A 14,755-nucleotide genomic window follows, 5' to 3' on the forward strand; every position below is an offset into this window, starting at 1 on the left:
GCAGTGTAATGGCCCCAGAATAAATTTTGTACTTAAAGAAAACTTTGATAGCACATTTCATTTTTTTCATGAATCAACAAATTTGATGAAAACTGCTTCAACAGAAAAAAAAACCCCAATCTGCTGTAATTCCTGTCGCCACTCTATAAATACAGCCTTAATGAAATCAAATTACTTGTAGCTTTAAAATAGAACTCGGCATACATCTAAATGCTTTGCTAAGCCAGGGCCTAAATACAATGTTGTGTGTGTTTTTGTGTTTGTCTCTTGTTTACACATGGTGATGGACAAGCCATTGCTTCTGCCAGATCTTTCCCTTTCACATGTGTTCGGCGCGGTCCACAGCCAGGATAAATTGGTGTCGTTCCAACGGGGCCAATTTACACCAGCTGAAGATTCAGACCCACAGCTGTATTTGTGTAACCTCAATGCTGCATGAACACAGTTTTTCCATTATAAATATCTGTGTATATGATTCATAGAGTACAGTAAGTTTAAGCTGCAGCACATTAAATTATTCCAGACAATGGGCCCAACTGTCAACCCACCAGAAAATTAGCTAGATGTGTGACGTGACAAATAGCTTTGTATTTATATCAGAGCACCATTTCCAGCATATTCACACTGAATGTTCCCACTAAATGCCAGAGTAAGAGATCTGTGTATTTTTTTCCTGACAGATATCAAGCCACAGCCGTGCACAATGTAAAGCATGTGATTCCTATAATGCTGAACAGAAAAGTAAGAATGTTATTGTTGAAGGTGGGAGAAAATTACAGCTCCCAAACAGATAAATATGACTAATGATATCTGGGCGTATTTTATACATCTGTGTTGTTTGCTTGCTTTTTGAAATATTGCATCTTTCCACCACACCTAGAAACATCAAGCACTCAGGCATTCCTGGAAAGGATTTTCTGTTCCTTAAAAAGTAAATGGCCTCTCCTGGGCACAGATCATCTACAGAGAACTTCTTACTGTCTGAGTGCAAATTAATTCATTGGCTGAACACGAATTGTAATAATAAAAGATATAAACAGACTACAGCCTCGTGAATGGAAAACACAGTTTAAATTATGAAAACATCACAGTGGGTTCCCAGATGAGGGATATTCCTCTCAGTTTTCAGAAGAAATTTTCATTTGGTTGTAAAATGCCATAGAAATTTGGTGACTTTATTATAGACCCTGGTTCTATTCCTGGCTGAATGTGTGACATTCCTGTCACTCCAAAGAGCTGCCATGAAAAACAAAACCAGCCAGATGGATGTTTACTGTTTTGTACCAGAATCGTGGCATTTCCCCTACCAAACTTACCTGTGTCTAGACCCAAAGATACAGCTGTGGTGTAATCATAGCTTAAAACTCCTGACATGTCATGGCACTTCATGTCTGGAGCTGAGACCTCTGCACAGATGGAAAGCAGAGAAAGCTTTCTGCTGGATTTTGGGGTGCCCAGCCTTCCCTACCCCTTTGTGCTGGCTGTTTCCCCATCCCATGAATCAACCAGTTCAGTGTTTTCCTCAATGCTGGCTGACCTGTGGAACTGGGATGGCACTGTCCTCACCTGGTGAGGGGGCACAGGTGGTTCCACAGGTGGTACCGGGTCTCATTGCCCCCTCAACACCCCCCTGGATTTCATGAGGTGGCCTGTCAGGAGGTCCTGAGCCACCCCCAGACGCTCCTGACAGTTCTAGCACCAGGGAGGAGAACCAGCACACACCAGAGCCTGACCATGTTGCCAAAACACCCGTCAGCCAGAGAACACCTGGATACAAGGTGCTAGGGAAATAAAATGATGGCTGCTGAGGGCTGGAGACACTCTGTGGGGTCTCACCTGAGGGACAGTGAGTGGCAGGGACTGTAAGGAACAGCAGATGAAAAGATGTAAGGATCAGAGAATAGCTGTAACAGCAGCAGAAAGAAATTTATGCAAATATTATCCCTGATATCCCCCTGCTGCCCATCATCCTACCAGGAAAGTTTTGATAGACTGCATATAAACCAAGACAAAATTGAGGGAAATTGAATTTGGGGAAGAGTTGTGTCCTGCTTTTTCCTTTTAAAACCTGAATTAAGAGCAGACATTCTTGTTCTTTAGCAAAAAATTGAGTAAAATTCCTCAACTCAAGACTGTTTCCTTTACGACACCTCTTCAGCACCTGTGTAGAGCACAAGGCATCCAGGACTCTGATGCCAAATAATACAGAGGGGCCTTGCAAGACATGAAGATTGAAGACAGTATTTCTGAATTAGTTTCCATAATGATATGTGCATGATATGTAAGATGGAAAGTCAGAATGATGTGGTTTAAAATGACACTGATACCTATGGAAGTGATCCACAGACCATGCTCCTGGTTTTTCTTCTTGAACCCTCACCAGCTCCTGAGAAGGAAACCTCTCAGCAGCACACCCACCTTTATCTGTTCCCTATAAATAGATATGAAACATAATTTAAGATACGCTTTTAAGATCCCAAGCTCTGCCAAGTGTGGGTCATTGAAAGCATTTCAGCCAGGCCAGGAAGACATTAATTTAGAAATAATCACATGGCTACATCTGAAAGATGCTGCACAGTAAGTTTGTGAACCTCATGCACAGTTTAATTACATTATTTCCTGACAGGTAATCTCTTATCACCTAACCTTCTTGAGGATCAAAGCAATAAATTTTAAAAAACAGCTTTCTTCTCTTTCTCTGTATGTGCTTGCCTCTCTCTTTTTTTCCTAGATGTGTGGGCTTCGTTGCCCTTTAGAGCATTTGGGTCTTCTCGTCTTCATTAGACAGAGCAGAACTTCGTGATTAAAATAGGCTATAATCGCCCTTAAAAATGAGGTTTAAGTCTGTGTTCAGAAGCCAAAACAGATTCTTGTGCCATACCGATCAGGGGAGCATTCCTGTGCCTCCCAGCGGTGCCAAGTTGGGAGATGCTGAAAAAGCCTCGAAATGCTCCCTATCGAAATTGGCAAGCAAAAGAAAGAGGAAATTTCTGCAAATGCAAAAATACTCCATCAGAACATACTGCCTTCAATTATTTTTGGACCCATTTTAATGTTCATGGAGGAAGCAAGAGGAATAGTAACTGCGTATCCAGTGTCGGCAGCAGGAAACTACAAATAGCAGAGCACACCATGTTCCAGTTCCAGCAGCGGCAGAGCCGTTTCCTTACAGTCAGGACTGGACGGGCTGTGAGGCGGCTGCTGCCAGAGCCTGGAAACAGAAAGCAGGAACTACGCCATCCCTTGGATAATGTTCTGCCCTCTCACACCGAAAGGTCAAGAGTGTGTTGGATGATCCAGTGTAAATGGGATAGAAAGTGTCCCCCGATGCTGTAACTATGCTACAGGGCACACTTAGCACGAAGGAAATGCGCAAGGCTTCCTCACCCCGAGCTGCAGCAGCGGAGAGACGCATTGTTATTGCTTTTACATTCCCATTGAAAAGACCAGGTTCAATTCCAAGTGCTGTCGAGGCAACATATTTAGCTGCCAGCAAAAATAATAATAATAATAAAAAAAACCCCACCAGATTTGGCAGCACAGGACAGGGCAGAATGAATTTAAAAAGAAAGAAGGAAAGCAGTGAGGTATCTATATAATACATCAGACTGGGGCTCCTACTGCAGGACGGGCTTCCTGTGTGACAGGAGGCAAGGCAGTTAACCTCTGTGGTTTTTAATTCCCAATTTTTAGCTTTGAACTTTGCATCTTTTGTACTTCCATTTCGCTGCTCCAAAGCAAATCCAGATCAACAGAAATCAGTGTCTAGCAGTCATCTTCATGATGGACAGCTGTCCACATCTGAAAAATCAGTACAAATGCCTTCAGAAGATTCTTAATGTGCTTTGCTTCTGGAGTCTGAACTCAGGTCATGGAAGTGTGAAGGGAGACTGTACCCTCAGAGCTGTCAAACCAGCAACAGACTCATTGCAGGAGAAACAGAAATGTCAGTGGTAGGCTCCAAAAGGGCTCCTGCCCCCTTCACCACAGCGAAAGAAATGATGGTTGCAGCAATGTTGGGTGACATTCACCACTAGAATAACAACCACAAGGAAGAGGATTTCTGATATATATTTACCCTGCTCCCTGTATTGCTCTGCTCAGCAGGCAAGGCAATCCCACACTTCCTCAAACCAGATGGCAAAACGGGGTTTGTAGCTGCTTTCAGTTGCAGGAGCAGCACAAAGCAGTTGGTACGTACTTGTGAATTTGTCCTGTGGTTATTAGCTTTGTCCCCAGGCTTTCTACTGATGGATGGAAAGGCAGAAAAGCAAACGTTCACAATGCTATCGGCACGCAGGGAAAGACCCCCCGTGGTCTTGGCTGATAAATAGGAAAGTAGCAGAATACATGCTTGACACGGTGAAAGCTCCTTTGGAACATCACTAGTAATGACGACTTTTTGCGTTTACAGTCCAATTAGCAGAAATGAGCTCTATTTGTGCTTTAAGGAAACTTGAAAACTTCTGTAATTATCTCCTGATCTTGCAAAAATCTGTTTGTTTTATTTTTTTTTCCTACAGGTACCAAGAACAAGATCTTATTAGGTGTGACCAGCAGTGGTCAAAATAATGAACACTTCCCACAGAGCCCACCATGATTACTTCCCGCTCCAGCAACTCTTCACTTTAGATTGGAGACAACAAATTGTGGATGGCATTAACAACCTGTCAGAAGCTGACTTCATATTAAACAGAGCAGATGTCAGCTCACTGCATCTTTAATTCAGAGCTACAGCCTGCAAAGACTGCTAGTCCTGACATGCAGGTTCCTGAACTGAGAAATATGAGCTATGCAGGATTCATCTTCCTCTTAAAGGTGAAGGGGTTTTCAAGTAATTTATCCTTGTAGATGCTGGAGAGGATTTACCTCCACAGTTCCCCCATGATTCTTTTGTTTCCATGACTAGGTGAGGGAAATTGCAGATTTGACACAGTTTAGCTGCCACTCTCAGAGCCTTCCAAAAGGAAGGTGCTGATCCCACTATGAAATCTCTTTAGCACATGACATGTACACTCACAGCATCAAAAGGAACTGTCAACACACACTCTGTGCACAACCACCCCTTGTTATAACATTTTTTCTGCTTCTAGGCCAACTTTGTTCTTTTATTTGTTTTATTTAAAAAAAAAAAAAAAAGAAAAAAAAAAGAATTCTGAGGCCAGGTAAACCCAGTAATTTGAGAAAACCATGAGCCAAAGCTCTGTTATGCTACCACCAAGCTTCACCAAAAAAAAATCAGTAAAGGTGCATTCAGAGCATCATACTCTCTGTTCAACTGCACTGAACACCTCATAGGGGCTTACCCATGACAGAGAGCATTGATGTGTTTCAAGACAAAGCAGGAGCAGCACTCAGTAGCAAGAATTCAATTATTTTAAAATGCAGGAAGGAAAAAGGAAAAGAAACATGACAAAGAACACATTTGAATAAACACTGAAAATTAATGAAAACCTGCTACAGTAGAGTTATTGCTACATGCTTTCAATTTTCACCTGTATTTTCGAGCCTCCTTTGTTCCAAGATGTGTGAAGTAATTAAATAAAAGTGATTAGAGCTGGCATACGTTCATTTGAGGAAATAAACGGATTTTTGGAAATGAATATACAGTTTCCCTCTTTGATATGAACTTCCTGTGTTGATCCTCTGTGCTTGATTGGTGCTATCAGAAAAGTCTTGCTCAAAACAGCTGAAGTGAAGCCGAACATTTGCAGCACCATACTAAAGCAACCCAAACCATGTGTGCATATATAACTGTGGAATGCTTCCATACCCTTAGTAGGATACCATTTCCATACCCAGTAGAAATGTTTCCATACCCTTACATCTCCAAGGGCATTTTTCAACTGAAAATGTGCATTTCTTTGCTTGAAACAATCAATACCACAGTCAAATTCAGGGCCTTATTATGCTACATGACATATAAACAAACACTTAACTATTGTTTATACACCCAGCTCAGTCTCAATTTAAGCATCCTTTCCATATCAGCTATATAATCATCTTTCTAACATTTTAAGATCTGATATTGCAAAGCAGTGTCTGCCAATTCAACAGTTTAGGAACCTATCTGCACCTATTTTCTGTGGTCTGCCTGGTGTTGAAAATTCTGTGTCAGGGCAAACACTTTGTGTTGAACGTGGGGCCTGTCCTCTCTGCTGCTTTAGAGTGGGTTTAAGTACAAAGGATGGGACGAGAGGATGATCTTCTATTCACACAGCAGCTTATTTAAGCTGATAGCTGACTATCCTTCACAACACTGGCATCCCAAGTCTGATTTTATGAACAGTTGTCTAGTGAGAATCTCTATGGCAAAAAAAAAAAAGGTACCATATGCTAAGGGAAACTTCAGATTATAAAAGAAAGCATTTTTCACTGGCAATATGAGAGAGGAGATGCCAGATTTGGAAACAAGGTTTCCAGAGAGAACAGACACTATGTGCTCTGTTCAAGAGTCCATCGCATAAGAAAAGACAAAGATGCCAAGGCAACCTAAAATACTTGGACTGAATGTTCCTCTTGAGCAACATCTACTCCAGATCCATAAATGCAGAGATCTGTATATTCCTCTCTATGATAAAAATGAGAACCAATTGTGTCAGGAACACTTTCAAAGATTGTTGTTCTTATATTAGGACTCTTTCAAGCCCCAGAAAATCAGGCTGCCCGTGATGTTGCAAATGTGAACTAACACAACTGAAATCTGGGGAGGGGGCACCAACATGGACAGATAAAAACATGGTCTTGTTACCATAAGCAGGTGGCAGTGGCTAATCCTGCCACCAGCAGGGCTGCAGCCACAGCCAGGAACTGGCATCAGACCCTCTGGCTCAGTCAGTGCCAGTCAGGGGGAGCTCTTACAGACACCATGAGTGTCTCAGACACCACTGATTTCAACAGAAGCTGAGACTCTCTCAGCTTTACAGGACCAGGTCTCTGCCTTCTTAGCTGACAACTCAAGGAGACCTCAATCACCAAAATGCAATCAGATCAGGGATACAGCTAAAACTAGCCTGAAACTGAGTGCTTTTACCCAATGAAGAGGGAAGCAGATACTTTGGCCTGAGAGGGGTAGGTACCAACAACAAATTGGTCCTCTGAGAACGCCTTTTCTGAGACTATGGGTAAGAGATTTCATTTATGCTCAATGGTAAATTCTTGATCACTCTCCTTATAAAGCCCTCTGCAAATACATGCCTGTTCACAAACATAGACCAACAGTTCAGTGCCTTTCCCAGACAGTATTTGTACCTGAAGGTCCTGTCCTTTCTCTGCACATACATTTGAAATGGGCTAAGGATAAAAGAAACATGCTTAAATGAGCCTCATTTGGACCCTCAGTCAAATGTCTGCGCAGAAGAACTAAGCTCATCAACTCCTTTTATTGCAGAAGTCTTACGGAGCTTACCCCAGGTCTAACAACACCCCCCGTGCTCAAAATCTCCAGGAAAGCTCCTTACTGTGATGCTCACTTACTGGGCTGTGGTGATATCCATGGTGTAAGTACTTACATGGAAAATCCAGGGCATGCTGAGTTCTGTATCCCAGTGTGGTATTCACATAACTTAAATGAAATCTAAATCCTATATGAAAATCCATGTCTAATCCATGATTATTATGCCTGTATGATTATTACTGTTAACTGTTAAATACCATTCATTCAGTAACAAATCCTTTCACAGTGAAACAGCACACAGGACAAAAGTACTTCTTGATGCAAGGCACTAAGGATGTGCTCTCATTCTTAATCTTGATTCTGGTTCTGTCCCCTCTTAATATGCTTCCTGCCTCCTCCCCAGTCCTAATTAACCACCTCCCCAGAACTCATTCATTTTGTATTCATTTCACACATGACAGCTCCCTCTGTCAGCTTCTCAGTACTCTCCTCATTGGCTTCCCACTCTCATTCCCTGAGACACATCCCTCTTACAGTAACTTCTAAGCCAATAATTCACATGAAATCGTGGAGGCAACTGTATATCTAGCACACAGCACGGATCAAAGAAACGGAGCGCTTCCTGCAGTGAAATAAGAGAGGAGAAATGGTCCACCACTAAGTGGATTTTATCTTAGTCAGAGGAGTCTGTCCCAGGTGCTGTGCCTGTTGGCATTATCCAAATCCTTAGGACATTGCAAACAGGAAAACTCTATCGTTTGCTTATGCATCACTTTGAGGGTCTCTTGACACTCCTAAAGGAAAAAAAAAAATATCGATGTGATGGGGAATGTAGAAGAAAGTTAAGATGTTGCTAAAAAGACTACCTTTTTAGTCTTTCTTGTGCTGCTTTTTGGGAAAGTCAGCTAAGACCCATTTCTATGAAATGCTTCCCCAAACATCACTTGACTAAAGGAACAGCTACAATTGCTGTACTTAATGGACTGTAGTAAAATAAACTGCCTCCTATTAGCAAGAAGGGTCACACAATCAGATTTGTAATGCATTTTATTACAGAACATGCAGCATCAGAATTTTTAAGTGCAGTAAAGGGGAAGTAATGTATCAAACAGGTAAAGTGAGTATCATCACTGCTATACTGATAGTTCTCCTTCTCCCAAACATCAAGATATCAGTGTTTCTTTCTTAAAGTCATCTTTTCTCACCAAAACCACAGCATAAATTCCCACATTTTACATTCTATTATCCATCAAAGCCATCCTTCCTTGTGAGGCACATAAACCTTTGGCTGGTGTAATACTCCAGTAATAGTGTGAGCATGGTTCAAATACTCAGATTACATACTTCTTGGACACTCTCCTCCCCCCAGTGACTTTGCTGTGGAGCTGGAGCTTCTCTGTATTTTTCTAGACTAAATCTGTCTGGTCTTAAGTGACATTCTAAATGAGGAACTGCTAAATTTTGTCTGGTACTTCATGGTGGGTACATTGTTAGTTAATGGCTATCTTGGGCTTCTGCTGAAAATCAGTAGAAGTCTTTCCAACACTTTCATTGGGGACTGGAATAGGACACTGGACAGGAATCTAGTACAGATGACATATCTATGATTTTCCTCCTTGAAAAACCAAATGCCAAATTATTTCACTACATGGGGACCAAGTTCAATAGCACCTATCTAGTAAAATAACATATCAGTTCCCTTATTTAAGGAAACCTGACTGAGGAAGAGGCCTGAGGCAGGTGTGAGAAAGGAGGGACACAGCGTGTGCTCTTCAGTGCCATGGTCTCACTGTCCACACCTGCACAGAGAGCAGGATGCAGGAGAATTGCTGCAACTGTTACTAAGCTCTATTTCCCCCTCAATCATTTTGCTTCTAGCCCCCTCCAAATTTGTCTTCTATCTATGAACTTTGCACTGTTAATCACACTCCAACCACTCCCGCACTCACTGCCATTCCAGCTGGTCACATCACCTGGGAAATGGGAGCAACAGCTGCTGTGGGGTATGAGCTGCAAGCCCTCTTTGCTTCCCGCTCCCTCTCACTGCAGCAGCCTGCAGAGCAGCAGCACCACGGCAGCCCCCAGCAGCCAGTACAGCTTCCCAGAGCCTGCTCCACAGTGAAAATCACAGGCAGAGCTGTGTTTTTTCAAAGGGAAGCTTTGGTGTACATGAGGCAGTTGGTTTTGACTGCGAGCCTGATACTTCACTGCTCCTTGAAGACTAGATGTGGCCTGTGGTTTGCCACTAGACTTTCTACAAAGCTGGCCTGATCCAAATAAAATGTTTCTCCCACCGCAAACTTCCAGTGAAATTCACTTGTGGCATTTTCTAACTACCATTGCCATCTTTTGGAGTTTGCCTTCATGTAGGGGATGGGAAGTCAGGAAGCAGAAGGGGAGGTGAGGACAGAGAGAATATGCAAAGCCCCCTCTTGCCTCCTGTTGGGGCTGACCCCAGCAGTGTTAGAGCAGCCTTCTCTTTGCTCTGCTGTGACAAGTTTACAGTGGAGACTCTCAGTTCAGTCCAGCTGCTGACTATATTGTTTATACTTAACGTGGACAATGCTGATTACATCATGATAGCTGTTTTTCATTCACATAAATGCCAGGGTAGTAAAACTGATGGGGAACCAACCCAGAATGATGTGGAAATTCCTACAGAAAGTCAAATTGGGTGCCAGTTACAAATGATTTCCAGAAAAGCTGGAAAGTACAGCGTGTAAGGATAATTTTTTGTCTTTTTTTGGTATTTACTCAAGTGCAAAACATGTGGACTCTTGCCTGAATTAGTCTCCCTGTCCAGATTTCAACTGACCAATTATCATTTCTCAGATAGTTCTAATAGTTGGATCTTCGCAGACTGTGGGTTTTTGGTTCAAACAATATTCAGTTTAGACTGGGCTACATTTTTTAATGTTACTGGTGGCTAAAAATATTTTGCTTGTTACCCAGTAAAAACACAAAGAAGCCTCAGCCCTAGTTTCAAAATCATATGTATGTACATATGTATTTCTATATTAGTTGGTGAGGAATAAATTTGTTGAACAGTGAGGGTCAGGGCTATGCCAGCAGCTGAAATGTGTTATTTATCAGCAGATCATTACAGTCAGCACTGCACAGCATGTTAACTTCCTCACACCCCTCTGCCAAAGCTCCCCACATGGCTGACCTGCCTGCTAACTTGAGCTTCAAGGAGCTTCCAGTCTCCATCTGGGGATTCAGTCTCACTGTGCTGCTTCTGCCTCTTGGAGAGCCCCACTTTTCCTCTCCCTTGGCCCCAGGACAGGAAAATAAAATCCTAAAGGCCTGACTTGGAGACAAAGTTTCTCCATAGACAGCTTTGCTCTCTCCCACTGATTTGAGTGGGAAAAGCCCAGGCTGTGACTGTCACCCATTCTGCTTATTGGCCAATAATAGGAGTTGTTCAGCATACAACTCTACAGACTTCTCTAAGTTGTAATACCAGCAGCTTGAAAAATTTGTGTGTCAGGGCAAAGCCTGTCATTTCTAAATGTTCCAATAGAGGGGATCTATAGGAGGAAAAAACCTGAATTGATTTGCTTGGAACATTTGGGGTATTTTAATACCAAGGGGTTCAAAAATTAACGTACCTTAAAATACTGTGTTTTTAATTCTTGTGTCCTTTTTTTTTTTTTCCTATCCCAGTTTTAAGAACTTTTCAGGCAATGAGGGCACCTGAAATTTTTGAAATCAGAGATGTCAAGAAAATGGAAAGTCCTTGTCCATTTTCTCCTTATTAGAACAGGTTTCCTGAAATATCATCCAATCACTATACAGAGATATTTAAAAAAAACCACCAAACCCAAAACCTTGTTTATATTCAGAATTTTATGTTGGAGTTTGAGCTTTCACAGGGTATTAAGAGTTGTCATTTGATTAGAACTAAATGACATATCCAGGTTAGATGGAAAGAGCTGTGCCTTTCCCTGGGAGATGAAAACTACCCTGGCTCTGCTACCATACCTACGTGTAGAGGTTAAAGAGCAACTGAGCAAACGGAGGTACCTGGAAACTCTAAAATTCAGTACACAGACACACTGGTGGCTATTCCTGCAGTGGAGACAGTGCTCAGGCTGGATTTAGCTCTGAACATTTTATGACACAAGTACTTTCCAGTCTGAGATGATCAGACTATTTCAAAGAGACCTGCAAAAGGCAGCTACATAGAAAAGGCACATCAATATTTTACATCAGTCTGTGTGTGTGAAAAATGAAGTCAAAGGGTCTGCAACCTCTCCTGGAAGAAGTTTTGGGAATCTCAAACTGGGGAGGTTAAAAACAGATTTGAAAGTATAAAACAACAAAATATTTTCTATTCTTTGGGAAAATGCAGCAGTCAAGGAAAGGCAAGCAGAGGCAAAGCAGAGAGAAGCCAAAGCAAGACTGTTTAGTTAATGTGAGGCAGATGAATAAGAGATGTCAAGAAGACCAGAATGCCAGATTTGGCGCCCAGGAATCACTCAAGACAGACAATGTTACAAAGGCAGGAATCATCACATTCTCACTGCTCCTTCCTTCACCTCAAAGGTTTCATCTATTTGTTGACTTGCCTAAACCTTACACTTAACAACCTCAGAATAACACATGCAAAGATTGTAGCTGTCACGTTGCCTAGACTTACATCACACCATCCTTTTATGCCTGTTCAGGAGGTAGAAAGGAAACATACTGGAGACTTCCTTCAACACTACAGAACAGTGCTTGGCAGCAAGAACTTCTCTGACATTGACTTGATCTGAGAGCCTTTCAGCTTATAAGTTTATTAACCATAACAACTTCCTAAACATTAATAATATACCGGTAATATTAGTGAATCACAATCATAATTTTAAAAATTATGTTAGTAAGCAGCAGTCATCTGAACAATCCCAAAGAAAATGAAAATCCAAACTGTACCACTGAAATACAACCACTGCTAGGAAGCACAGAATTGAGTGATCTCCTTATAGCATCTGACACACAAGGAAAAGGGAGAAGAAGAAATTGAAGCATTTGGAATTAAAAATTCAGCTCTTGTGCATTCTTGAGTGATGCTGCAGCAACTCCTATTTTGGAGGGATTCATCTGAATTCAAGGTTTTCCCAACAGGAGGATTGATTATACAATGATGGAGCCTTTTCGGTCTTAAAACGTTTTAGAGATATTTAGTACATGCATTGAAAAACAATGTCATGTGTCTTGCTCTGCACTACTGAAGATTATGTTTGTTTCAGCAATGTGCTTTTCCCTGATGTTTTAAAATAATACTAACTTGTAGCTGATAAAAAAAACCATCTTCAGTGAGATCCCCCTGGGTCTGTCCAGGCAGACACATTAGTGAAACAACTGGATTATACATTAAGTAGGGAAGATTCACAGACTGGCGTTTGTGATGGATGTTCAGACTAGATAAACACGGGTCTGAGAGCTCAGTACCTTCCACTGAGAATACCCTACCTCTCTGGCCTAGAATTTTAAATGTGCAGCAAAGACTTCTCACAAAATCACCTAAGAAGGTGTCCAGCATTCCTGCATTAAGAAAGCCAAGACTCTAGCACAACACAATTTTCTAAAGTAAATTCCCAAAACCTGTGCTTGCATGTGCTTCCAGAGGCAAAGGGACAAATACTACAAGTAGTAAGGAGCAAGCTTTACTGTGTATTAGTGAAATTTGAATGTGGTGCTGTTTATGAGACTTGGTTTGGGAACTCTGGCTGGTTTTTAGCCATCATTTTCAATAAACATGACAAGCTGCTATGCTTTGCTTGCAAGGGAATTCCTTATCTACTACAGGTTCCTGAATTAGTATCTTCTGAAGAGGCAGGAAATGAGGATGTAGCTCAGCAGTGGTACTGCACACCTGTGAAACTATAGCTTCCTAAATCCATGTTACTTACCTGTACTTCTGCTGCTCTACATACTTTTGTATATTGTATTGCATTTCAAGACACACTACGTGCCATTCAGGCTGATACACTACATTGCAAACATATAAGAAACATGAAGTTGTGATGAAATCTCTATGAGAATACCTTATTGTTAAATATTTCTCAAATAAGGTCTTGTGCTGGTGAACAGGAACAGGGCACTGACTCAGTGTCAGGTATGAATTCAAACGCCATCCTTATGTGCTTTAAATGCAAAATGGCCACACTGGGCTTTGCTTGTTGCTGCTACTTCAGAATACTTTCTCTTGGAGTGCTCATATGTTTAACCTAAACAGAGTCTCAGATCTCTTCTGTGGGAACTGAGTGGCCATGGCCTTCGTACAAACCCATTGCTAAAGATTTGACCCATTGCAAATCTTTTTGGGATTTCCTAGGAACAGGAAACTGAAAATGTTCCTTGAGGTAACATTTAGGAGCATTTAAACTACCAATTTCACGTAGACTCCAAGAAGTGCAAACAATAATCATAGTGAATCAAACCCTAAAATCATTCTTCTTTAGGTGCTGTGACAAGTAGATAAATATATTCATAAGCTTAGCAAAAGAAACTTGAAAAAAAGACCGATTCTCGTGCTAACGTCTACTAAAAATACTCATTGTGACACAGAAAATCAGATTTACTTTCACCAAAAGTGACACAGATGAGCTACTCTTGGATATCATTCTGTCTGCTACATCCAACAATTAGCTCAATGAATCTGGTTTATGAGACACGTGCAATACATCTGCTGACAACGTGAGATTTACACCTGTGATGAACACCTCATGTTGCCACTTACAGAAAAAATGGTCACAGTGCCCTTGCAGTAGTGTCTTGTTTTAAAGTACGAAAGGAAAAGATTGTTGTTCCCTACCTTCTCAGCATCTTGCTCAAAAAGCCGGAGTTGAAAGCACTGGTCCAGTTTCAGCTTGCGGACGTGCCACATCTGATGCAAATGTTGCCGGGTGGAATGCAGCTTGTCTAAAAGGCTGGTGATCTTTGGCACAAGACTCTGAAAATCCGCGCTTCCAGGAATGCAGTTCCTACCAGAAAAACCATCGCTGGATCTTATGCATTGTAATAACCTCTGACCCTCACGATCCAGTTCTTCCACGGGAGCTTTAATCACTTTTTTCTTCAGCTGTGTGTGCTCATCAATCAGCCTTCTCGAGCCCTCAACATCAACTGGGAACTCCTTCCTAGCCAACATTTCCTGGAGATCCTCCAGCCTTGATAATAAATGGATAGCACTGTTGAAGAATTCTTCCAGCGAGACACGCAACTCTATCCATTCGTCGTGGTTGTAATCCAAGGACCCTTCAAACTCATCCGTCAGTTGAGAAGGATCTACAAGTTTTGCCAGGCCTTCAACAGACACCATACTCGTCTAAGGAAGGAAAAAGGACAGCATTTGAATCAGTGATGATCTAA

General features: G+C 41.7%; 1 protein-coding gene across 2 annotated transcripts in view; it reads right to left on the reverse strand.

The window, feature by feature from the left end:
- The window catches only part of KALRN (kalirin RhoGEF kinase), a 498,966-nt gene that overhangs the window by 282,333 nt on the left and 201,878 nt on the right, over nt 1-14,755 (reverse strand). For both annotated transcript variants that reach the window (XM_027885121.1, XM_027885122.1), the window contains exon 6: nt 14,199-14,711. In XM_027885121.1, the coding sequence (XP_027740922.1) occupies nt 14,199-14,711 (513 nt within the window). The remainder of the gene's footprint in view (nt 1-14,198; nt 14,712-14,755) is intronic.

Source organism: Empidonax traillii, unplaced genomic scaffold (assembly GCF_003031625.1).
Source record: "Empidonax traillii isolate 1590-97213 ecotype Southwest subspecies unplaced genomic scaffold, ASM303162v1 scaffold161:size1573837, whole genome shotgun sequence".
Classification (NCBI taxonomy): domain Eukaryota; kingdom Metazoa; phylum Chordata; class Aves; order Passeriformes; family Tyrannidae; genus Empidonax; species Empidonax traillii.